Source organism: Bos taurus, chromosome 11 (assembly GCF_002263795.3).
Source record: "Bos taurus isolate L1 Dominette 01449 registration number 42190680 breed Hereford chromosome 11, ARS-UCD2.0, whole genome shotgun sequence".
Lineage (NCBI taxonomy): Eukaryota > Metazoa > Chordata > Mammalia > Artiodactyla > Bovidae > Bos > Bos taurus.
Genome location: NC_037338.1, coordinates 95,734,708 through 95,761,097, shown reverse-complemented (window position 1 = coordinate 95,761,097; position 26,390 = coordinate 95,734,708). Strand labels below are relative to the sequence as shown.

The window sequence follows — 26,390 nt, the reverse complement described above, 5'->3', positions numbered from 1 at the left end:
TAGGTTTGAGCTACTTAGGAATCTAATGATTTTAAAATTAGGAATGTGTCATCACTGTAGAAAATATGGAAACTGAAGGGAAAATTACCTATAATTTTCCTTCCAGGTGACTGTTATTAGCATTTTCTTATGTTTTCTTCTAGTCTTTCTTCAAATCCTAGTTTTTTGCTTATTGTTGTGGTCTTACAGTATATACCATTGTTTTATGCTTTTTGTTTGATTTTACTTTTTTTCCTCATGTTTTAAGCTTTACTGATTCAACAGTAACTCATTTGAAACTTTTAACAGCCATGTGATATCTCATTGTTTTTCATTGTTGAACATTAAGACAGTTTATAGTTTCTCATTGTTTTAACGGTACTCCCTAGACTATCTTGTGCTTTCTTTTGGCTTATCTTGTGGGGGCCCAGATTTTTAGAAGTATGTGTCTATCTCAATGTACCATCACCAACAACCAGTTTAATTTACACTAATACATCTTGTATATTAACATCTAGGGCTTATTACTATTTTTAAATAAATGCCTGATGCTTGAGATAGAATTGAGACACAGGTAGGCTGTTTCCTCTAGTCTCATGTTATAGAGGGGTATGTGGAATCATTCCCAATGCCTTTTGTTTTCTGAATCTTGTAGATTTCTGGCATTAGTACACCGCCCCCCCCCCGCCCCCCGCCTCCACCCCCCGGAAGCATGCACATTGCCTTCTGCTGCCTACCCCGATATCTCCAGCCTAGTCAGAGCAGTGCTTATGGACCCGTCTGAGACTGCCTTCTTTCTCTTATAGATTATGGGTGAGTGGGTCACAAAGACACTCTGGAGCCGCCTTTGGTTGCCTCTCAAAATCTTAGGAGGATGGATTAGTGTGTGTGTGTGTGTGTGTGTGTGTGTGTGTGTGTCTGTATGTCTCTTTTCAAATACAACTGTATCAGTTGCCTCAAAGTCTTGAATATGTCCTGAAACTTACAACTGAATTTGATTGGAAATTAAGTACATGGAGAGAGAAGTTAAATTTACATTCCTTTAGATATCTGCATACTTTGCATGGTTTCCTTCCTCAGTGACTGAAAAACTGATCCTGCACAGGGTTTGATAGTGAAAACCTAAATAAATTTTATGCTAATTTGAAGGACATTCATAATTTTTAGCAGAGCTGGTTTCAGAATGGAAATAGAAATATTTTTGGAGTCTGGCTATCTACAAGTTTTGAATTAAATTATAAATCATATGAAATGAAGACCTCAGAGTCTTCTGGTAATTTAAAAAATTTGTTGATTGAGAGTAAACACAAATGTTTGAAGATTATTTGCTCTGCTTCTTTATGTTCACCACTGGTGGTAAGAGAATTTGCTATTTGCCAAGACAGTTTTTATAAGGCTCTTTAATAAGAAAGTGAATAAGCCAGCTGCTCTTTCCTTCGACTACACCAATTGCAGAGCTCCTCAAATCCTGGTTCGTAATTAAAAGCCTTGAGATGACCTTGAATCTAACTGAACTACAAAAGCTGTCTTGAGTTAAATTTATAGTCTTTGTTGATTTCAAAAGAGGTTAGAAAGAATCATATTCTGTTTGCTGAAACATTAAGGATAGCCTTGGGTGTACGTTGAAGATCAGAAATAATTAATGAGAGGCACTTTTAAGTACAGAAGAGAAACCTGGAATGGACAAAAAAATTAGATTTGTCATTTCTTCATTGAGCATTCAAAATATGTATTTGAGGAGGTTTAAAGTAGGGTGACATTTTTCAAAGTGTCAGTTTGCAGTATTCAGATTTGCTGTAAAGATCTCTTTTCCCCATTTTAACACAGAGATTTTTGAACCCAGCTGGGAAATCAGAATAAACGTTTAATGCTGTTTAAAAGTAACAGCTTATTAATTCATGCTTAAAATATTTTACAGTAGTGGTAGCTTTGTTAATGAAAGTTCCTATTTATCCTCAGACAAAACTTCCCTGGTGGCTCAGATGGTTAAGTGTCTGTCTACAATGCGGGAGACCTGGGTTCGATCCCTGGGTTGGGAAGATCCCCTGGAGAAGGAAATGGCAATCCACTCCAGTACTATTGCCTGGAAAATCCCATGGACAGAGGAGCCTGGTAGGCTACAGTCCATGGGATCACAAAGAGTCGGACATAACTGAGCGACTTCACGTCACGTCAGAAGTGCTTTATATTTGGGCTATGTCATAAGATCTATGAGTAGAGAATTTGTCTGCTTACCAAAAAGGGCAGAATATATTTTCAGTTGTTTAGAGAGCCTTGAGTTACTATCTTATTAATAGAAGGAAAGTTAAAAATGTAAGAAAAGTCAGATTTTATGCATCAATAGGTGAGATAGGACATTCTCCTAGCATCATAAATGTGATAAATCCCTGAAGAGCCCAGCAGTAAGACAAATAGTTTGAGCAAGCACTGATGTCTTATATAGATCATGTAGGCTCTAGGATTATTTTAGTTTTTACATTTATTTAATAAGATTAGCTTACACTTTGATCGAAATAATTGATCATAAAATTATATACCTCTGTGTGTGTGTCACACACATCAGGGATTGTCAGTGTGGGATCATTAAAGATGGTAGTGGGGGTTCTCAGGAAGTTCTAGTTGTGCAAAATTTGATCTGAAATCATGATTGTCCAGCCTAAATGAAGTAATAATGTCTCTAAAATCTTGACTTTTGCCTTGAAAGTGTTCCAATTTAGTCTGGCAGCTGTGCCACTCGACCTCTGAATAGCAGGTACAAATTTTTTCAGGAGGGTAGAATAAATAGTCGTTGTAGTATGGTAGACAAACTGCATTTGTGTGAGTGGCAATTTAAGATTATTTCAGCAAACTGTTACTATGATATAGTGATTAACTACGTGTGTTAGCTTTAGTTGGACCTGGGTTTAAAACCTCTCTCTCCTGGAGAGTAGTGGTGCTGAAAGGATGTAGAATCACCACACAGAATTTCTTACTGAAGAATGAATTAATGCAGTGTGTGAAGAACCTGGAGTGTAGCTGCGTTACTGTAGAAAGATTATTTAACATTTCTCAATTTCCTTTTCTGTAAGTAAGGGCTTCTCTGGTGACTCAGCAAAAACAAATCTGCCTGTCAGTGCAGGAGACGCGGGTTTGATCCTTGGGTTGGTAAGATCCCCTGGAGAAGGAAATGGCAACCCACTCCAGTGTTCTTGCCTAGGAAATCCTATGGACAGAGGAGCTTGGCAGGCCACAGCCCATGGAGTTGCAAGGAGTCGGAAATGACTTAGCAACTAAAGTAAGTAAAGTTAATAGACCTACTTCATAGATAAGCAAGCCAGTTCACCAAAATGCAGCTCATTGAAACTAGTTTGTAAATATCCAATTTACCTAATGTTCAGTTCAACAGAAGTCAATTTGCTGAATCTAATTTGTAGAATTCGTTGTCAGTTTCCTTCTAAATTGCTACCTTATCATTTTTTACTCTTTTATTCTCTCTCTCTTCCTGTACCTTATCTCTTCCCCCATTACCTGCAGACGAAACCAGACCGTATCTTTTCACCAGCAGAGGTCCCCTCTCTGCCCTAACTTTTTGCAGCTGCAACAGCAGCAGAGACAAATTGAACATTTTGGCGGATTCATGTTGATGTATGGCAAAATCAGTACAATATTGTAAAGTAATTAACCTCCAATTAAATAAATTTATATTAAAAAAAAAGAAAATGCTGCTATCCTGTCTGTCTTAATTTGGCAGAAATCTTTAAAAGCTAATTAAACTCTCCCATCAGTATGTGTTTTTATAAATTGTCTTCATAGTTAAAATAAATTTTTAGTAAATTTAGAGAATTGACTATTTGGAGTTTTGCCTATTTGGTGAATAGACTTGAAACTACCTCGCTCAGGTATGTTTGGAGAAATTAGGCAATATCATGTAAAGTGCTTATTACCAGACAGTTGTTGGATTAAAGTCAGTATTCAGGTGTTCTTTTTCTTGAAGTACTCTTACTCAGGAAACTGGGAACAGTCTCCCTGTACTCTCACTCAAGGATTTTCTCACCTGGGCTATCTAGTTGCACAGTATCTGATGCTGAAGTATCAAGGCTGGTTTATAGACCACCCTGTGACTTCCCCCTCATTATAGTATTGTTAAAAGTGCCCAAATGAAGTACCTTTTTTTTTTTTTTTTTTTTAATCTTGGATAACTGTTACAAAATGGCCCTGCCTTCCCTGGTACCCTTTGGGGTTAGACTTCTCAGTGAATTTAGATATGTACTGCTTTTCTGAAGCATTTACTTCCAGACACTTGTAACTAGAATTATGAGCTTTAGGAGAGTAAACTGCAGCTTTATCAGGGTAAGAAGCAAGGCCAAGTCCCTGGAGGTTCTTGGTGGGAAGTATCACAACCAGAGCAAATGCTCCTGTCTCTAATACACAGGAAACCTGGCTGCACCACCCCCTCACCCAAAGCCTTCTGAAGGTCTCTTAAAAGGGCTTTCTGGTAAAATCTTTAAAAAGAGGTTGTTGAATGTTCAGTGTGTGCCAGGTTCTTGCTAAACTATCCAAAATAATCCTTTCCACAACTTTTCTTTTGATAGGTGGTGATGTTCCCATATTACATATGAGTTAACTGAAGCTTGAAGTTGAAAATAACTTACCATGGCTTATGCCACTATTCCACTAAATCAGTATTTCCAAACTTTTGTTTTTTCTGTATCACTATCATGATTTTTGTCATTTCCTAATATTTATGTATTTAATATATTAAATATTGAATTGTTAAAACTTTGCAACCCAAAATTTATTTTAAAAGGATATTTTGTTATTATCCTATATGTAAAATTATATGCTGTAGAGAAGGTAACAATAAAAATAAATTTAATGAAAAAATACTGCGTTAAATTCTAGTTAAGATGTTGCCTGCTCAAGTCTGTATGACCAGGCCTTCTAGTTACAAAGGGAGATTAGCAAGCATTAGAGGGGTAATAGAGAAACTAGTATCAAACTGAGATTTTTCTTCTGATGTAATTAGAAGGGTTGAAAGAGAAGTGAAAAGGTAACAGCTTTGAAATGTTTTAAAGTGCTTTCTCTTGGTTCACTTCAAATCTTCCAGTAGTCTCCTCACTTGGGGAAACACGGATAGAGCCGAAGGTGTTCTCATTTTCTGGATGAATAAACTGAGAGGAGAAAGTCTGTTCAATGTAGTGCCACTGGTTCCACAGACCTTACTGTCCAAGCCACCCTGCTACTCCTGGGTTTTCCTCCTGTCACCTCCCTTCTCACCCTTCATCTTGCCTCCTCCTCTCCATGCTTTTCTTTCTTTTTTCTTTTTTTTAATTTTATTTTATTTTTAAACTTTACAATATTGTATTGGTTTTGCCATATATCGAAATGAATCCACCACAGGTATACATGTGTTCCCCATCCTGAACCCTCCTCCCTCCTCCCTCCTCCCTCCCCATACCATCCCTCTGGGTCGTTGCATTGTACCAGCCCCAAGCATCCAGTATCGTGCATCGAACCTGGACTGGCGACTCATTTCATACATGATATTATACATGTTTCAATGCCATTCTCCCAAATCTTCCCACCCTCTCCCTCTCCCACAGAGTCCATAAGACTGTTCTATACATCAGTGTCTCTTTTGCTGTCTCGTATACAGGGTTATTGTTACCATCATGCTTTTCTTTTCTTCCCCATCCTCTAGGAGAATTCAGCTGACTCCAAGGTAGTTTGAGAAGGAGATTCTTTGATGCATATTTCTGATGTCTTTTCATTTGTTTAACAATTGTTGAGATAGGATTTCCTCTTAAGAAACTCAAGTCTTTCTACAAACATTGCATTTCTTGGTTCTTACTGTAATTCCAGAAGGCGTAAAATATTCAGTTATTTTGTAGGTATTTGTACTCCTACATAAAGTATTTATGAAATAACTATATAACTAAATAGCTATAATGACACCACAGACCTTCCTTTGATTCCTAATTATGTTAGGAATTAGGAGTTAGGAATATTGGAAAAGTAAGTTTGAAAAAAAAAAACTGCCAGCAGTTTTTGATGTCATCTCAAGTACAATAAAATGTATTTTCTTTGATTTTGTAGTAGTCTTTCGTAGTTTTGTAATTTACATTTACAACAATTTACATTTAATTAACATTTTATTGCATCCTGTTCCAGTGGAGACAGTGTGTGCGAGCTCAGTTTCTCAGTCGTGTCCAACTCTTTGTGACCCTGTGGACGATAGCCTGCCATTGAGGACATGGCCTTGCAAACAGGGAGGCAATGCTGGCCCTGAGCATGATCTACCGAAGTAGATCTCTGTGGGGAACGGGAGGAAATTTTAATACTTAATGCCTTTTAGGAAATAAAGCAAAATGGCATTAGGGTAATTAATACCATGTGGAGCAGGATTAAAAGTTGAATAATGTAAACTGGAAACAGGAAGACTGTGACATGGTAGTGGCTGTAACTATGTCAGCACAGCTTCAGTTTCCAGGCCAGCTTGCATTTCAGTCTGCCTCAACCTTACGAGTACACTCCTCGTCTTGACATCGCTAGTTAATATTCTAAAAACTAGTTATAATATTCTAAAAACTATGGCCATTTCAGCTTATTCAGGGCTTCCCTGGTGGCTCAGCTGGTAAAGAATCCACCTGCAGTGTGGAAGACCTGGGTTCAATCCCTAGGTTGGGAAGATCCCCTGGGGAAGGGAATGGCTACCCACTCCAGTATTCTGGCCTGGAGAATTCTATGGACCATATAGTCCATGGGGTCTCAAAGAGTCAGACATGATTGAGAGACTTTCACTTTTGACTTACTCAGGAATGTGAAGCATATCCAGAAACAGGATTGCTAAAGTCAAGTCACATAAGTGTTGTACGTCAGTCTCCTACATATGAACCTTCAAGTTGTGAACTTTCAAAGATTGGAACGTGTTTCTACCCAGACATCACTGCATCTTTTCTCAAGAGAGTAGATAGAATTGAATCCAGCAAGGAACCCAAACCTGTGCCATCAGCGTCAGGCGTGGGTGCAATGGCAGCTTGCCCTCCATCTCCTACTGCTGACGATCCTTCCACTCTACCATCTCCCACCTCCTCTCCCTGCTCCAGTCAGTAGTAACTCTTGCCTGTTCACTTGATGCCAGCCCCTGTATGCCAACTGTTCTACTGTACCCTGTACTTTCCAAGGTACTGTACTGTTAGATTTAAAGTGTTTTTTCAGTTTTTGTGTTTGTTTTTAATGTAGTGTGGGAAAAGTATTACAAACCTATTACAGTACTATACAGATGATGCTGCTGTTAGTTGGGTACCTAGGCTAACTTTGTTGGACTTCTGAACAAATTGTACTTATGAATGTGCTCTCAGAATGGAGCTCATTCTGTAGGTGTAGGTGCTTATTGTATACCAAGTAATGGTTTCCCACTCTGGAAGCCTGACATTTTTTGTATTTCACTGAGTTTTGGGATACGTATTGGGAAGTAAGAATGCTGCATTGTGTTTCTGCTAGTGCTAATGCCTACTAATGCTGGAAGGGGAACTTTAAGCTGACAGACCTTAAAACAGGTATCAAAAATTAAAAGGAAGCATGTCTTATACAAGTAGAGTATGATTTTAGTGGGGCAGGGTAGACTAGTATCTGTGACTCTTAAACATGCCTCAATCATTTATTTCATTGGTCTGTTGATTCGAGATCTCAAGATCTGAATGGTTGACCCAGAGGTCAATGCTGTAGCTTCATCAAGAAGCCAACATCTTAATAATAGCACTGAGTGATGACTTAATAAAAGATCCTATTCTCTGTGTGTGCACAGAGTGCAGCAACAAACCTAGAGTTTCTGAAAAGTGGTTTTTATTTTTTAAATAAGTCTGTTTCACACGTATACTTAAACTCGTGGCTTGGAGGATGAAAATAAGAATAACTTTACTACCTATGATGAAAGTGAAAGTGTTAGTTGCTCACTCATGTCTGACTCTTTGCAACCACATGGTCTGTAGCCTACCAGGCATCTCTGTCCATGGAATTCTCCAGGCAAAAATACTGGAGTGGGTAGCCATTCCCTTCCCAGGGGATCTTCCTGACCCAGGGATCGAACAATGCAATCTGCATTGCAGGCAGATTCTTTATTATCTGAACTGCTAGGGGAGCCTCAAATGATATGATTATTAATGATGTTAATAATGGCTAAACCTGTTTTCTCATCTTAGAAGACGGCAGGTGAAAAAGCCCAGAAGCCAGATACTAAGGAGAAAAAGCCCAGAAGCCAAGCAGTTTGATGCTGGTGGCAGAGTTAAAAAGGTTAAAAAGGTGAACCCCACTGCAGCTGAAATACTATCGTGGTCAGAGGAATTGGCAGATATTCCTAATCAGCTATGTAGTCCAGAAAGGCCTTTCATAAGATGAAGTATTCAACAGCTAAATGCAAGGTTGAAAAGGAAAAGAAGGTGATGGTTCTTGCTACTGTCACAAAATCAGGTGGTGGTGACAAGAATGGTGGGTGGTACTTGAGTGGTTAAATTTCCCAAAATGCCTAGGTATTATCCTACTGAAGGTGTGCCTGGAAAGCTGTTATGTCATGGCAAAAAAAAAAAAAAAAAAACCCTTCTAAGTTTTTTCTCACATGTGAGAAAACCGCATGTGCACTAACATTGCTTCTGGGATGATTCTGATCTTCCTCACTGGGCACCACAGAGGCAGGAGGGTCATTTTCCTGAAGCTTGCTACTTGTGGCTGAGCTCTGTCCCTCACACCAGAAATTTGTCATTGTCATCTCCACCGAAATTGAATGGTGTGAAAAATCCCAGAACATCTCACTGATGTTTACTTCAAGAAGACGAAGCTATGTAAGCTCAGGTATCAGGAAGGCAAGCCCTTCAAAGGGACACAGAGAAATATGAAATTACAGAGCAGCAGCCGTGCAAGGTTGATCAGAAAGCTGTGGACTCATAAATTCTGGAAGAATCATAGCTTTTCCTCAGTTCCAGGGCTGTCTCCACTCTGTGTATGCTATTACAGTTGGAATTTATCCTCACAGAATATTGTTCTAAACTTTTTAAGAAGAACCTAATTAAAATAATCCATTAAAAAAATTGGAATTTTTCACCCTTAATCCTGTTTATGGAGTGTCTTTTACATTTATGTGGTGAAATAAACATATGTTGTTTGTTGTTCTTGTATCTTGACTCCAGTTTGAATAATTAAAAAAATTTCTTTTGGGGTTATTTTGTAGATATGACTAACCAGCTACTAGCTTTGCTTCGGATTTGAAAGATTCTGGGGTGAAAGGTTAAAGATGTTGTATCTCTTTGTTGCCACACAATGGATTTCTGAAACAGACATAAGAGATGGTACTGAGCTTTAGCATTAATGATTAACTAGTATGACAGAAAGATTTGTGCCCAGAATTATGTTTCTAATAAGAAGTAATTTAAAAGTCATTTAGAGAATGTCTGGGAGATTTTTTTTCCCTTCAGTTGAACTGGTCAATTTTAGAGAGCTAATAACACAAATCATTTTGTTCTTAGGATTTTTTTTTTTTTTTGAAGTATAGTTATAAAGTTGTGTTAATTACTGTTGTACAGCAGAGTTATTCAGTTATATGTATATATACATTCTTCTTCTAAAAAATATTTTCCATTGTTCTTAGGATTTTTTAAATGTGCAAGTTTCCATTTGTAAAAGCAATATATTTTCAATCAAAAAAGTAGGAGGAGGAAAAATATCACCCTCAGGAGATGGTTCTGAAATGACCTTGGAAACTCTGTGTCTGTGGTCAAACAAACTCTTTGGTGTGTGAGACTCTTCTTCAGTTAGTCTTTGAAATGACAATGAACAAAAAAAAATCTTCAGTCTCCCTACTCCTGCTGGCAATAACATATATTTTTTTCAAAAGATGCTAGTTCTTGTCTAATGATTTAATTCATTCATTCATGTAAGGTTTTATACTTTGCTTTGTTGGTCTGGTTAGTGAAGTTACTGTAGCTGCTTCTGACGTGGACATCTTGGATTATTCAAGGAGGTTTATAAATGGACTCATCTACTTTTTTCTTGGACTCTGAGGCCCCGCTTTTGTGGGAATGTCAGGGTTTGTTTTTTGAAATAACGTCAAGTTTCCATCTGGCTGTTGCAGAGCATATATACCTTGCAAAGGTGGTGTTTTATTAGCCAAATTGCTCTGAATAGAAGTTCTCTTGTTTTGACTTTTGTGGCTCTTTCCATGTAACAAATTACAGTTATTTCTTTAAACTTACAAGATGGAGGTAATAGGAACTCCTTTCAGGTAGAATTCATGTGAAGAATCAAGCCAGTACCAGGCATATAGTAAAGATTCAATAAAATGACAGCTGACAGATTATTTTCTACATTTCATGGCATGTGTGCCTTTTGAAATTTATTTAACCTCCGAGCTGAATGAAGAATTATCAACAATCTCTTTTGCTACTCCAGACATCCAGAAATTGTAAATGAAGAATGTTAGAGGCTCACAGTACATGCAGTTTTCTGAGAAATGCCTGTACTATATTTCCATAGAAACACTAATGACCTCTGACTCATCAAACCAAATTGCCTTCCTAAACTGTTTTCACCTTCTGATTCTCTCTTACCGCAGCCTTGAAGCTCTGTACTGCTTTTAAAAAAAAATGTTAAAATTGAAATGTCATAATCTTAGGCTGGCTTTTCTGCCTTCAGTTTGGTTTCAAGGCTGCAGTTACAAAGCTAGAAGCCTGAAAAACTGTATAAAAGGTGACGTAGGTTGATCAGATGGAATTTATTGTTTCCATAGAAATGTAGACACTTCTTGTAAGCAGCATTTAAGCTGAGCAAATACATGGGCACAATAGATTATATAACTGAGAATCCTTGGCTTCTCCCCCTACTCTTTTTTCTCTACCCCTAAGATTTCATGTTAAGAAAATGACATTAGGGAGAAGGCTTTGTTTTTTGTTGCAGTTTTTAAAATGTGACCTTGACATTTGTAGGTGGAAAAGGGAAGTACAGCTTGAAGCTCTGCCAGCCGGATTTTGCTGTGCAGACTTGTGGTGTTATGTCTTTGTATTCAAAAGCATTTTCTTTTATTCCTGAAGTATAGTTTATCAGGTTGCCTGTGAGAAACAAAAGCTAATGGTCCAAGTGGCATCCCACTCACTGGATAGAAAGGAAAGAGGCAGATGTGAATTTAATACTCAACCAATCCAAAGAAAAGTGTTCCTGTATTTGCTTGGGTTTGGTGCTGAATTGCAGGCTGCAAGGCTGTAAGGTGGGCCATCGTCTGGCTGGCTAATGTTTGTTACCAAAAAAACAGCTACATTTATTCCTTTTCAGCCTCTATCCAAGCCACCTTTTGTACCAAAAGGAGCTGAGGAGATGGAGTTGGGAGGGGCTCTGAAAAATGGGAAGAGTTGCTAGAATTTCAGGAGCTGTGGATGGTTTGCCATGTGTATCTTGACTACCCCCTCAGAGTGCTTCCCTCTCCTCCTTTTAAGCCTTAACACTTTTTAATTACTTGGTTAAAATATTAGAACCACTATTTTGAAGTTAGTGAGAGTTCTGCTGGTATTGGGGCTTCCCTTGTGGCTCAGCTGGTAAAGAATCCGCCTGCAGTGCGAGAGACCTGGGATTGATCCTCGGGATGGGAAGATCCCCTAGAGAAGGGAAAGGCTATTCTGGCCTGGAGAATTCCATGGACTGTATAGTCCATGGGGTCACAAAGAGCGGGACACGATTGAGAGACTTTAACTTTTACTTTCTGCTGGTGTTGACAAACTTCATAGGTATATCCATGTATTTCCTTTCCTTAGTGACTTTATTCGGAGAAGGCAATGGCACCCCACTCCAGTACTCTTGCCTGGAAAATCCCATGGATGGAGGAGCCTGGTAGGCTGCAGTCCATGGGGTCTCTAAGAGTCAGAAATGACTGAGTGACTTCACTTTCACTCTTCACTTTGATGCATTGGAGAAGGAAATGGCAGCCCACTCCAGTGTTCTTGCCTGGAGAATCCCAGGGACAGGGGAGCCTGGTGGGCTGCCGTCTGTGGGGTCACACAGAGTCGGACATGACTGAAGTGACTTAGGAGTAGCAGCAGTGACTCTACTACCTATAGAATAAAAGCCTAAAACTCCCCATGTGTGGCAGTAAAGTTCTTTATGATATGGCCCTGGCTGGGGCTCCAGTAAAATCACATTATCAGGTAACATTATTCCCTTTCTGTTCATGCCTCGTACATGTGGCTTCCTCTGCATACGTTTCTCAAATAGCCCTGTTTATCTGGTGAATGCTTATCTCTTCCACATGCCCCTGGCCCCATGGTTGCTGCTCTGTTCTCACTAATATTGATTACAACTACTAAGCACTTTCCACTGACCTAAGTGTATCATTTCATTGAACCTCACAATAGCCTACAGATGAGGAAATTGGTTTAGAGAGGTGAAGTCACTTCCTCAGTTAACAGTAGTAAGTGATGGTGCCAGGACTCATACCTATTCTTATGTCAAAATATATGCTCTTACCACTGCTTCTGTTTCATCAGGTCCATCTGTCCCAATCTGCCTGTCCATTGTTCTCTCCTACCATCAATTTTTTAAAATATTATTTACTTCACTATCTTTTATTTTTGGCTGCACCACACAGCATGTGAGATCTTAGTTCCCCAATGAAGGATCGAATGCATATCCCCTGCAGTGGAAGCACAGAGTCTTAACCACTGGACCACCAGATAGGGAAGTTCCTGTCTTTCATTTGGCTTTAATTTTTTCTTGTTGTAGTTAAATATATATAACAGAATTTACCATTTAAATCATTTTAAGTATACACTTCAGTGGCACTGAGTATATTCACATTGTTGTGCTCTATAATTTTTATTCTGTACCCCTTTAGACTGTTCTCTGACAGTAGGCTCAGTCTTGGGCTTCCCTGGTGGCTCAGACAGTAAAGAATCCTGCAGTGTGGGAGACCTGGGTTTGATCCTTGGGAAGATTCCTTGGAGAAGGGAATGACTGCCCACTCCAGTATTCTTGCCTGGAGAATTCCATGGACAGAGGAGCCTGGTGGACTGTAGTCCATGGGCTCACAGAGTCAGACACAACTGAGCGACTTTCACTCACTCACTCAGGCTCAGTTGTACTGATACCTGTATCTTCCAGGCCTAGGACCTGCTACAGTGTGGGCAGGTACTTAATAACATTTGAAGGAATAAGTGACTATATTTGCTAGGCTAATGGAATTACTTTCTGATAACAATGGATGAACTTATGAATTGGTTAGTAAATAACACTTTTGTAAGTGTTTCCTTATTTCATTTAATTTAAAGCTGCTACAGAATCTAAAAGGTGTCATGATAAATATAGAAGAAGGAAGGACTTCTCTGGTGGTGCAGTGAATAAAAATCCACTTGCCAAGACGGGGGACATAGGTTTGCTCCCTGGTCCAGAGAGATTCCACATGCCTAGGAGCAACTAAGCCCCGTTCAGACAACTACAGAGCCCACATACCTAGAGCTGGCGCTCTGTAACAAGCGCCAGCTTGTTTGAAGACACTGCAGTGAGAAGCCCCTGCACCACAACAAAGAGTAGCTCCCGCTTGCATCTGAAAAGCAACTAAATGAAGACGCAGCACAACCAAAAAAAAAAAATTTAGAAGAGGGGAGATTTTTTTTTAATCTTATGTTTTTCCATTATAATAGCCATTGACCTTATGTGACTAATTAAAATTAAGTTGAAATTCAGTTGCTCAGTCACACTAGTCACATTCCAGGTGCTTAATAGCCACACATGGCTAGTGGCTATCATTTTGTGCAATGAAGATAGACAACATTTTTCATCACTGTAGCTATTTGAATTCAACACTGTTGCTTTAGACTTTAAAGGCAGAGAATAGTAAAACTTATTTTCTCTTAGAACTTGATATTTTGGCAAGAATTGCATTGTAGTGGCATGTGATTTAATACCATTGCTTTCTGGAGAAAGAAGTAGTTACTCAGCATTTACTAAGCTACCTTTCCTGGGATCCTGGGATATACCTTAGCCTTTGGCTTGGGATATTTAGGGGTGAGACCAGATTTGACTGAGAGAAGGACACAGTTTCATTGGGAACCTAATCATGATGGGGGGTGGGGTGGGTGGGGCACAAAACAGATGGGAAACTGATATAAATGACTAAATGTTGGTCCGGAAAGGAGCAAAATGGCTCTTGTGTATCAGTACAAATCCAGGGTAGAGATTTTTAGCTTTTTTCATGGGGAGAATGGAAAACAAAATTTTCTAAAACCTGAATTCGTGGTCAGTAGCCATGACCATAATTTGGTGTGAAAATCAGAGAACTGAGATCATAGGGTAGGGAACCTAATTAAGCAGAGGAGTTTAAAAATCCTTTTAGATCCTTGATTTCTGGAAGCTCTGCTTCACTTCATATCTCACATTTTAAGGTATATGAAACTTGGAATTGCAGTTGACTAGGAGAAATAATGTTATATTTCATATTTAATTAAAACATTTAATCTGATATTAGTATGTGGTTTCTGTTCTGGGGAAAGGTGAGATGTTGGATTAGAATTACAGAATTTTGCATTTTTAAGGGCCTTACCTTAATTTTTGCCTGTGGACTTCAAAATAGACTGGCAGAATCCTCACCAACATTCAAGTCTCTGTTGCACCATGCTGCTTTCCTCTAGTCAAATTGAAACATTCTTAGAGTAATATTTAACTTGCTTTTGTAAAAGACACAGTAGATTATAGTTAGCTGATGTTTGGGCTTGAATTTATTAACTGGCATTACCCACAAGCTTTTGTTTGTTCACATTTGGAAAAAAAAAGAATACTCAGAGTTTATTTAAGATCCTTTTGTGGTAAATGTGTAACTTTATAGCCAAAAATATAAATTAAAAAAATCAATATTTAAAAAATTTGTTAACAGTAGCCAATCATAGATTGAGGAGTCACTTCTTTTTGCCAAATTCTCTCCTATTGGAGAAAAGCTTGTGAACTGGATCTTCCTTTGTTTCAAAGAAAATTCCTAGACTTGGAGCTAGAGATTGTATTAAAGAATTGTATTCTTCCTTTGTATTAAAGAAAATTCCTAAACTTGGAGCTCTTGCCATAAAGTAGTTTATTTATTTATATATACTTACCAAATTTTGTTGACTGGCAGGATCCTGACCAAGATCCAAGCCTCTGTTGCACCATGAGACTCACAACAATTGAACAATATGGTTATTTTTATCCCCATTTCAGGAATTAGCTCTTGGGTAGTTAATTAAACAAAAACAGTGGCAAATCTGGGATTTGACTCCAACTCAGACCCATGCCCTTTTTCTCTATGCTTCTAAGCTGAACTGCGGTAGCTGAATATATGGGCTTCACTGGTGGCTCAGAGGTAAAGCATCTGCCTGCCAGTTCGAGAGACACAGGTTCGTTCGATCCCTGGGTCAGGAAGATCCCCTGCAGAAGGAAATGGCAATCCACTCCAGTATTCTTGCCTGGAAAATCTTACAGACAGAAGAGTCTGGTGGGCTACAGTCCATGGGGTCACAAAGAGTCGAGCGTGACATCAACTAAACAACAAAAACAACAACTGAAAACATACAAACCTTGCTCTAAATTTCAGATTGCTTATGAACATGCTGACTGAGTGGTATATCTGTCATTTTAGGAGCCAGTCTGTTTCTTTTTTATTTTTGGCTGGGTCTTTGTTGCTGTATGCACGCATGCTTTCTCTTTGCAGCAGGTGGGGGCTTCTCTTTGTTGCAGTGCGCAGGCTTCTTACCGTGGTGGCTTCTCTTGTTGCAGAGCACAAGGCTCTAGGCATGAAGGCTTTAGTAGTTGCAGCATGCAGACCCGGTTGTTTCTGCTTTCTGGCTCTAGAATGCCAACTCAGTAATTGGGGTGCATGGGCTTAGTTGCCTCTCAGCATGTGGGATTGTCCAAGACCGGGGATCGAACTGGTGTCTCTTGTGTTGCAAGGCAGATTCTTAACCGCTGGACTACCAGGGAAGCCCCCAATCTGTGTTTCTTGACTCTCCCTTTTTAAAGCAATTTAAGCCACCAGCCAAAGGCTCTAGATTTCTCAGAATATTTCCCTAATCTGTTTAATGTGTTATATTCTGTGAGGCAGGAGGTTTGGGGGTTATTTTTGTGTTTTTAGGTGGCTTAGGAGTCTGCTTTTTACTGAACAATTCTGATATCCTTTCTTTGCCTTTGTGTTGAATTGAATTCAACACATAGAGGGGTTACTTCTAGCAGTGGTTTGGGTTCTTGTAGCTAGAAACTCTTTTGCTAGCCAGATCCGGTTTCTGAGAATCTGGGTAAGACTGTTTGAGAATGGTAGCCAGATATAGCCATTCCATTGACTTGTTGTCAGGAGGTAGGATTAACATTGTTCTCTGTATCTCCTCAGACCTCCTCTGTTAGTAATGATCTGTAAAGCCAGAGACAACATTATTAGCCAGTGGTCTCTGGGCTGGATAGAGGGAATATATAGACATGGTTACTGAATTTCATAATCAGGGATCTTTTGTGACCACTGGAGGAATTTGTTTTAAGGCAAATATAAAGAGTTCTTCTTTTCCTCAGGAGTAACATACTACCTCTGGAATTATTGTATCAAGCAGTTTATAGGCACAAAATATAAAAAAAGGTTCAAGAATCACAGCAAGTAACTAAACTATGTTAGTAAGGTTAGGGGATTCCATTCCAGGTCTTTGAGGATGATGTCATGAGTGAATTAATAGTTAACTCTCCTATAATCTGCTCTTTGGTGTCATAGATACAGCCTTGTCTTGGACCCTTGGGGTTAGTTAGTAGCAACTCACATATATTGAGCTTTGACTTTGTCAAGTACTGTGTAAAGTCTTTACATGCACTGTCTCATTTAATCCTTTTAACAGACCTATCAGGTAAATGCTGTTAATCTCAGTTTATAGCAGGGCTAGGGTCCATCCTACTTGGGTCGTATCAGCTGAAAGTGTAAAAGGGCTAAGTCTCTAAAGGAAAATCAGAATGCCATTAACAGAAGGGGGAGTGATTGCTAGGCAGGTAAAAGCAATAGATGCCCACTTTAACTGTTTTTCTTAGTACTGCCTTTGTTTTTTTAGTCACTCCCTCTTTATTTGTGTTTGATCTAGTTATTTTGAGTTCCAAATGTTGTTTTCAGAAAATGTTGTTAGACTTTGTCTTTCTTGAAACCCAGTATAGTTCTTTCACTTAATGTCCAGAATCTGAGGTCCAGAATATAAGCAGTTACTTGCCTACATCATATGACTAAACCAAAAGTGGCTTTTGAACTATAACTTTCCCATTATACTATTCTACCTTCCCATGTTTTTGTCCTATTTTTGAGTCAGTTTATGTTAAGTGTATGCTTATTCTCAGTTTCATTTCTGGCAGAATGTTCAATATTGGACCCATGTGTAATGATGAGTGATTTCCTTATTGCCTGGCATCTCTCTACAGCTTTTCTGATCCCCAGGCGTTTATATAGAGAAGATTTAAAGTCGCTCTAAGGTGATCCTTTTTAGGCATATCAGTCACTTTAGCACCTTCCAAACTCTGGTTTTCCAGATCAGATTTCCTCACTTAGACATTCCACACACTTTTCAGGCCAGACTTAGATTTTCTGATCCTGTGACTTTCTTCCCTTGATCTAGAGACAGGGTAGTGTTTTCTGTTTTGTTCATCCTACATTTGAACACCTTACATTTTGTATCAGTGGCAACTGTTGTGGGCATAGAAACAGTTCTGTGGATGGATGAGGCACTGTCACTACGCTTGAAGAATTCACTATCTTGTGAAGGAGGCAGTTATTTAAGTTGTGAGCACGGGAGAAGCATCTCCTGTTTTCCACGTTTCATTGAAGGATGATGAGTAGTTCTTTACCAAGTGAAGGAGGAGGAAGCGCAGAAAGACAAGGAATGTGGTTTGTTTGGTGAGTGTTTAGGATTGCAAGGACTTTGAAAGTGGTGTTTAAACAGTCTGCTATTTGAATCCTTCTCCACATGACTCCCAGTTGCTCTTTTGGCTTCTGGTTGCCTGACTCTGATGACACAAAATACTCTTGTAACCATCTAGTCCTAGTTTTGCACCATTATTTTTGAGTTTACCATTGAGATACTACAGTTGATATTTATTGAACAGCTGCTTTGTACTAGGCTTGTGAGAGATAATGGGGATACAGCTGTGAACGAGACAGGCCAGGTTCCTTCCCCTAGGATGGTGGAACATTATTAGTGGAACAGCCTCATAGTGGCATCAGACATTGAACAAGTAATTCTTTGTTGATGAGTGTACAAAGCATTGTAGATAGTTATTATAGGGAGCTTTGACCTTTTGTATGAGGTGAGGGTAAAGGAGGCAAGAAAAAGCTTTTCTGAGGAAATATTTAAACTGAGGATGGGTCAAAAGCAAACTGGAGAGAGTAAGCAGTCATTCCAGGAAAACAGAACTTTGGTCAACTGTGTATTGAACCCCTATTGTCTATTTGGCACTCACTGTGCTTGATTTTTCTCTTCAGTGTGATAGTTGTACACCAATCGGAAAGATGTAGCTTAGAGTTTTGGGGCCTGAAATGTGCTTTGAGGGCTGTTTATTCCAACCTGAATAGCATACATTAATGGAAGAATTGCTTCTATTTGTGTGTATAGGTAAAATTCTTTGGCAGTTATGAAAATTTTAAGTAAAATTACCCTGTTTGATGTTTTATAAGTTCATTTTTTTTGTTTTTATAAGTTCATATATTTTGCTTTCTTTTGGAAAATAATTGATAGTATAAGTAGAACATGACAAATATTAAATGCATTGTAAATTTACTACGAAATATGATAGCTGGTAAAGAATCCACCTGCAATGCAGGAGACCCCAGTTCAATTCCTGGGTCAGAAAGTTCTCCTGGAGAAGCAATAGACTACCTACTCCAGTATTCTTGGGCTTCCCTGGTGGCTCAGTTGGTAAAGAATCTGTCTGTAGTGCGGGAGACCTGGGTTCGATCCCTGGGTTGGGAAGATCCCCTGGAGAAGAGAGAGGCTACCCACAGTATTCTGGCTTGGAGAATTCCATGGACTGTGTAGTCCATGGGATTGCAAAGAGTTGGACATGACAGAGCAACTTTCAACATGTGTATTACATATGTATGCATATTGCACATGTTTTATTGTAACTAACTTTGGCATGCTTATTCATAGTTACTTATACTGTTGTTTATTGAGCTCCTCTGTGCCAGAGACTGTGCTAACTAATAAGCATTTTATGTCATTATCTCACTTAATCCTCATTACTGCTCCATGAGAAGTGCTGTACCATCTCCATTTTTTAATATAAAAATGATGAAATGGAGGCTCAAAGAAGGATCTACAGTAGCTAAATGTTATAGAGCCAGGATTCAAATCCAAATTTGACTTATGAGTCTGGATGTTTTTTTTCACTGTATGATACTTTTCATATTTGGAGGCACCTTGGAGTAATTCATGAATTATAATCTTTTTTTCCTGTTTTTTTCTCTTCAGGCTTTTGTCAGGATGAATTGGCAGAGCTCGACTCAAGCACTAGTAAGTTCTAAATGTTCCCCAGTGTTAATGGATAAGAAAAGTATGTGTGTGTGTACTTTTAAATGTATAACTTAAGGTGTCATTTATAGGCCTATTCACAGATTTTATTTCACTTTATGATTATGGGGAAGACATTCTCTTTTCTACTTATATTTTATTTTTCTTCTCCTAATACTTTTTGGTGGTCGGACTCTAGCCATTTAATAGAAAATTTTTTGCTGAAAATTTCTGTTTAATGCTAGTCTTGTTTTTCATCATCCCATGAAGGTACCACTGACAAAAATTGTGCTTTCATTTGTGTACACATACAAGCATGTGTATGTACCACAGCCACGTTTTAAAAGTATTGACTAATTTTGACATTTCTTTCAAAGAAGGATTAGGTACAGGTTTAGATATTTATAGATGATAACCTTCATACCACAGTTTAATTTCTAAGCATCTTCATCTACATTCTTAAGTTTAAGGTACGAGAATGACCATTTCAAAGTCTTAATTAAATGATGCTTTTCATCTGTGTTTATAGTGCTCTCATAATGTCACAGACACCATTCTGGGTTATGGACATGGGAATATTCAGTGTATACACATATTATTTTGCCATAATACTAAAAGGTCAAATGGTACTTTAGATTGAGACTCTAGGAAATGATCTAGAGTTATTTTTTCTAGTTCTTGTATTTTTTAGGGTTATGGGGCTGGTTATTTGTTACCATTCTGTTGCTGAGTTAAGCGATAAAGTTCACCTTCTCACCATCCTGACTAACATCTGTGGACCTTCTCATATTTTCCTCACACACCTTAATAGTATAAAATTCATGTTTGTTCAACTAATAGTTACTAATAGCAAAACAAAAGTAAGTCTCATAATGATTATCAAACATTAAGGAAATAGGTTTTTCTTTCTAGAAGTTATAAAGTTCTGAATCAGCTTTGTAGGTAATACCAGATATTACCTACAAAGTTGGATATCCAACTTTGGATTATAGGTTTGGTTTACCCCACCTTCCTACCTCACATCCCAGTACCTATGAGGGAACACACTATTTTCACTTTGTCTTTCTTTTATGAATAGCTGTCATTTAGGAGGAGGAAAAGGTAAATTCTTGAGTCATGGGCCTTTCTTAGAAGCACTTCTTAGAATTTGTCATTTTTGGCTGCTCTGGGTCTTCCTCGGGGTGCATGGGCTTTCTCTAGTTGTGGCAAACGGGCTACTCTCTAGTTGGAATAAATGGGCTTCTCATTGCAGTGGCTTCTTTTGTTGCAGAGCATAGGCTCTAGGTATGCAGGCTTCAGTAGTTGTAACCCTCAGGCTCAGCAGTTGTGGCACTGGGCCTAGTTGCTCTGTGGCACATGGGATCTTCCTGACCAGGGAGTGAACTTGTGTCCTCTGCATTGGCAGGCAGACTCCCAGCCTCTGGACCACCAGTGGGAAGCCCCACTTAGAAGAATTTTTTAACACTAGGAAAGATACTGACATGCCTTGTGATCTTTCAGATAGAACTACACATAAAACAAGCCAGATAGTTGAGAACTCAATTTAATATTGAATGTTTTCTGCTCAGGCCTAGTTCTAGGCTCCAGGGATACAAAAATAAATCTAAGTCCCATTCTCATTTGTTAACAGTCTATCAGAAAACCTTTCCTAGTCTGAAATTATTTAAAAAGACTCTTTTTTAAGCATATGGGAGCCAAATTTATTCTTCATTTAGTAGCAATTAGAAATATTCATGCCCATCTTCTAGGAAAGGTACTTGATATTCTTAGGAAGATTATTTTTGGATTTTTCTTCCTGCTGGCCCAAGTAATTCTAACTCATTTAACATTTCTGCATAGAATCCCTGTCTAGATTTGTGCTTTATAGATCTCTCCATTCCATGAGAATGAACAGATACTGAATCATAATTTTATTAATATATGTCAGTATGGAATGAGAGTTACCTTAAAAAATCATTTTTCTTTTAAAAATTGTACTTAGCTTATGTGGCCAATATTTTCAGTAGTCCCCATGTTATTTTTGTGAAGTTACTAGTGTTTTTGGTCTGTCTGTTTGAAATACGTAAAGATCTGACATAATAATGAGTAGGCAGAAATAGAAGTTTATCATCCTGTTTGAATCAGTCTTGGGGTTCAAATGAGCATGCTCAGTCTTATCGAATAATAGGAAACCTCGACTGAAATGGGCTATGCTTCAGTCGTGTCCGACTCTGTGCGACCCCGTAGACAGCAGCCCACCAGGCTCCCCCATCCCTGGGATTCTCCAGGCAAGAATACTGGAGTGGGTTGCCATTTCCTCCTCCAGTGCATGAAAGTGGAAAGTGAAAGTGTTGGTTATGGCTGTTGATATTACAAATTCTATGGCTTCTGATTGGGAAGGAGTAAAGTCTCCTATGTTAATACCTCATGACTTTTGCGCATTAGATGGAGGACAGTAGGGTTTTCTTTGTGATGAATCTTTGGAATTTAGAGGCTCCAGTTTCTCCCTTACTCCTCAAATTCCTGATAGGGAAGGCCTGCTCATTCTTGCTTATTTTGAACCAAGAAATACCATTGTTGCTGATTTCCCATTTTGCTTGTCAGTGGTTGTAGACAGCAAGTTTGGGACATGTGGTATGTACTGGAACTGGATGAGGAAAACCAATTTTGTCCAATTCATATGGCCTCCGCCTCCCTTTTCAGTGGTAGAGCAGATGGGTAGCCATGCTTAGAATATGGGCAGCTGTTCACACTCTGGCCGCCTTCCTATGATTCCTGGGCTTCCTGGAGTCCAATGTTATGGCACAGGTTCAGGCTAAGTTCATTTCTACAAGAAGCATCTCTGTACCCTGCCTATTAGCATAAGCTAGGGACAAGGGCAGTCAAAGGTCAAGAGAAGTTCAAAACAGCATAACCTTTCTCTGCTTCTGTTTCCAAATAACCCCAGTCTGCCCTGCTCCCCAAGTTTTTTTTCTCAGCCATCATGTTTACTGTGTAGTTGTAAAACTCAAGAGAACAACGACTGACTTGATACAAGGGAAGTTAGAGAATAGAAGTCATTGTTGCTTAAAACAGGAGAAATAATTGATTTATGTTTGGGGGCCAATTAGGCTATAAAACAGGAACAGTAAAGGGACCTATGACTTCAGGACAGCTACTTGCTCTGATTTCTGTCCCACAGACAAGGGGCTCCCCAATAAAGGCTGTCAGCTTTCTAGGCTAAATTATTAATTCCTTTCATGCCTCTCAGGGATTGTAAACAGCACATAATACAGGAAAACAATTGATACTCTTCAGTTATTGGCCAGATAGAGGGTCAAAGGGTAAATAGTTGGATTAGCAACAGCTGTTCTTCTTCCCTAGTCAGACTTTGTCCCTTATTACATTTTAGCAAATCCATTCCTGGATTTTTGGCCTCTGAATAGTTAAATCCATTCCTCTTCTTATAAAAATAATCCTATAAATAATTGGAGAATGGATATTGACCAAAATTGAAAATACTGATATTTTAGTTCAGTTTCTGTAGTTGAAGGTGAGCATTCTTTTTGGTATGTGCTAACTGTGGTTGTTTGGTATTCAAAGGGTGTTTCCCAAGGAAAGTAACAACTTGAAGTTTAGACAGATTAGTAGCTTTTTAGCTGTTTATACCATCTGCTTGAGGATTTTCCTGTAGCTTGATTAAAAGACAGAAATTGCCTTTATTTAAACTGTTGGTAGGATAATGCATGTTCATTGTGGAAAACACTAAAAGAAAAATACAAGCCCCTAATTCCATCACCTGGAAATAACCATTGCTTCTTATTTGAGAATATGTCCTTCCAGTTTGTGTCTGAACTTTTTATATGGTTAGAAATCATATATACAATTTTGTTTACTATTTATTGCTCCCCCACTCAGCATTACATTGGGAACATTGTTCTAAGTCATGAAAAATTTTTCATAAATCTTTTTAATGACAAGATAATATTTCTTTGTAAGTGAATAACTTTACTGTGGTTTATTTAACCATTTTCCTACTGTTGGACATTTCGGTTGTTTCCAGTTTTTTTTTCATTATAAGTAATGCCACAATGAACATAATTTTATATAAATTTTTTGTCTGCATTTTAAGTGAGCCCTTTAGCTTTTTATTTAATATAAGCCAGAACTCTTCCGAATTAAGAGCATGGACTCCAGCTCAAGATTGCTTGAATTCTGTAATCTTGGCTTAGTTATTTAACCTCTCTGTGCCTCAGTACTCTCTTCTATTGTATGGGGACAATGAAAAAGTATTTCTACTTGACAAGGCTGTTGTGAAGATTAAATGAAGTAATAACATGCATTTGGAACAACACTTGGTAAATGATAAACACTATTGTTTTTGTTGTTCAGTTACTAAGTCGTGTCCGATTCTCTGTGACCCTATGGACTGTAGCATACCAGACTCCCCTGTTCTTGACTATCTCTTGGAGTTTGCTTAAATTCATGTTCATGAGTCAGTGATGCTATCTGACCATCTCCTCCTTTGTCACCCTCTTCTCCTTTTGTCTTCAGTCTTTCCCAGCATCAGGATCTTTTCCAGTGAATTCACTCTTTGCATCAGGTGGCCACAGTATTGGAGCTTCAGCTTCAGATATGAATATTCAGGGTTGATTTCCTTTAGGATTGACTGCTTTGATCTCCTTGCAGCTCAAGGGACTCTTAAGAGTCTTCTCCAGAATTACAGTTCAAAAGCATTGGTTCTTCAGTGCTCAGTCTTTATGGTCCAACTCTCACATGTATACATGACTGCTGGGAAAACCATAGCTTTGGCTATATGGACCTTTGTCAGCAAAGTGTTGTCTCTGCTTTTTAATATGCTGTCTAGGTTTGTCATAGCTTTCCTTCCAAGGAGAACGTGTCTTTCAGTTTCATGGCTGCAGTCACCATTGGCAGTGTTTTTGGAGCCCAAGAAAATAAAATCTTCCGCTTCTGTTTTTCCCCTTCTATTTTGCTATGCAGTGATGGGATCAGGTGCCATGATCTCAGTTTTTTGAGTGTTGAGTTTCAAGCCAGCTTTTCACTCTCCTCTTTCAGCCTCATCAAAGGCTCTTTAGTTCCTCTTCATTTTCTGCCATTAGAGTGGTATCATCTGCATATCTGAGGTTGTTGATATTTCTCTCTGTAGTTTTGATTTCAGCCTGTGATTTCATCCAGCCCAGCATTTCGCATGGTGTCCTCTGCATAGAAGTTAAATGAACAGAGTGACAATGTATAACCTTGTCTTACTCTTTTCCCAATTTTGAACCAGTCCGTTGTTCCATGTCGGGTTCTAACTGTTGCTTCTTGACCGACATAGAGATTTCTCAGGAGACAGGTACGGTGGTCTGGTATTCCCATCTCTTTAAGTGTTTCTACAGTTCGTTGTGATCCACACAGTCAAAGGCTTTCGAGTAGATGTTTTTCTGTGTAGCATAATGTTGAAAGTCTCAGTCTCTTTGTACTTATGGCTGTTCTAACCACTTTATTCAATTAAAGTAGCCTGTGTTTCTTAATGACACAAAGATAAATCATTCCAGATGTTAGCAGGTGTAAGTTACTGCTTCAAGTAAGTAGTTTCCTCCAAGGAGCAGAGCTTATGTATTGCTGGCCAAGGCTATTCTTTACCATCTGGTTGACTATTTGGGTCTTTGGACCCCTTCCTCCAACAGCAGCAGGTAACCCAAATGACCCATCTGCCAGCCCATTTATTTAACCTCTTAGGAAAGAAACTAAAGAAGTTAACCCTCTGTTTATTCAAAATAAATACTCAGATTGTGCACTTGCTTTTTGGTCAGTAGCAAGGTCTTATAGAGAGCATGCTGAGGAAGAAATTTGTATCATTAAAGATCTACCATTACCATTTTAAAAGGACTGCATAGTTCGGATTCTTCCTGACACAAACTTTAACACACACACACACACACACACACACATATATCCCCCCATTACTGATTAAACACCTGGATAAATGAGCATTTTAGAAGAGAGTTGAGAGTTAAATTAATGTTTGCACTCTCTTACCATACTGATAGATTCCCACCAGGCAGAGATTCATGAGTGATGTGGGAGGAACAGGCAATTTAAAGCACAGCTTCAGAGTGAGACAACTTAATAATACTAGTTTGCTCTGGCTTCATGTTCATCTGTCAAGTGTTTTGGGGTCCCAAGGAGACTTTTTGTGGATTCTTCAGGCTATAAGAGAGAAATGTACATCTCAGCTAGAATACCCAATTTTGGAATAGGTTCATTCCAAAATTACAACATTCTGTGTTGTGTCCTATCGGTCTATTCCTAGTTGTCAAACTGTATGTTACAATTTTTGATCTCAGAAAACAATTCATATAAGCCCAAGTGTGGTCTGCAGATAATGAACTTAAGGCTGGGTGTTAGAGAGCAAAGAAAATGAACATTTACTGGGTGTTCCTTATGTACCAGGTACTCTGAACATGTTCAGTGGGAGTGAGGAGGGTTGGTTATAGCATTTAAAATTACCTACATTTAAGTTTGAGTTTGTGATACTTACCCCATTGTTTCTTTCCCTTCCCACTTGTCTTTTTCCCTCTGATGTGTGTGCCAAGCTAAGACTCAGTTCCTGCCCTCAAGGGACTCTGATTTGATCAGGAATGGCGAACACAAAACATGATCTGTGGCTTTTACTCCATAATAATAAAAATAATGATAATGATAGTAATAATGGCTAATATTTGTTACACACTCAATGCTTCATGTGCATTTTTCATTAAGCACTCATGAAACCTATTGAAAAGATACTATTCCTGTCTTACAGACCAGAGTGCTGAGGCCTGGAGAGGTTAAATGACTCACCCCAAAGTACACAGTGGAGAAATATCTGGGACTTCAGAGCTGCTGTTTTAATGAATCTTCTATCCTGTTTCTGGCTCTCTTGACTGTGACAAGTCTCAGATGCTAATG

General features: G+C 38.7%; 1 protein-coding gene and 1 pseudogene across 5 annotated transcripts in view; both read left to right on the top strand.

The window, feature by feature from the left end:
• Positions 1-26,390, top strand: part of NR6A1 (nuclear receptor subfamily 6 group A member 1) — a 228,106-nt gene that overhangs the window by 14,902 nt on the left and 186,814 nt on the right. For 4 of the 5 annotated variants that reach the window (XM_024999571.2, XM_024999569.2, XM_024999572.2 and 1 more), the window contains exon 2: positions 19,440-19,481. In XM_024999571.2, coding sequence (XP_024855339.1) covers positions 19,440-19,481 — 42 coding nt within the window. Of the gene's footprint in view, positions 1-720; positions 793-19,439; positions 19,482-26,390 lie in introns of those variants that run through there. The other variant, XM_024999573.2, reaches the window with a different exon arrangement.
• LOC132346501 (large ribosomal subunit protein eL6-like) lies at positions 4,132-18,528 on the top strand (annotated as a pseudogene).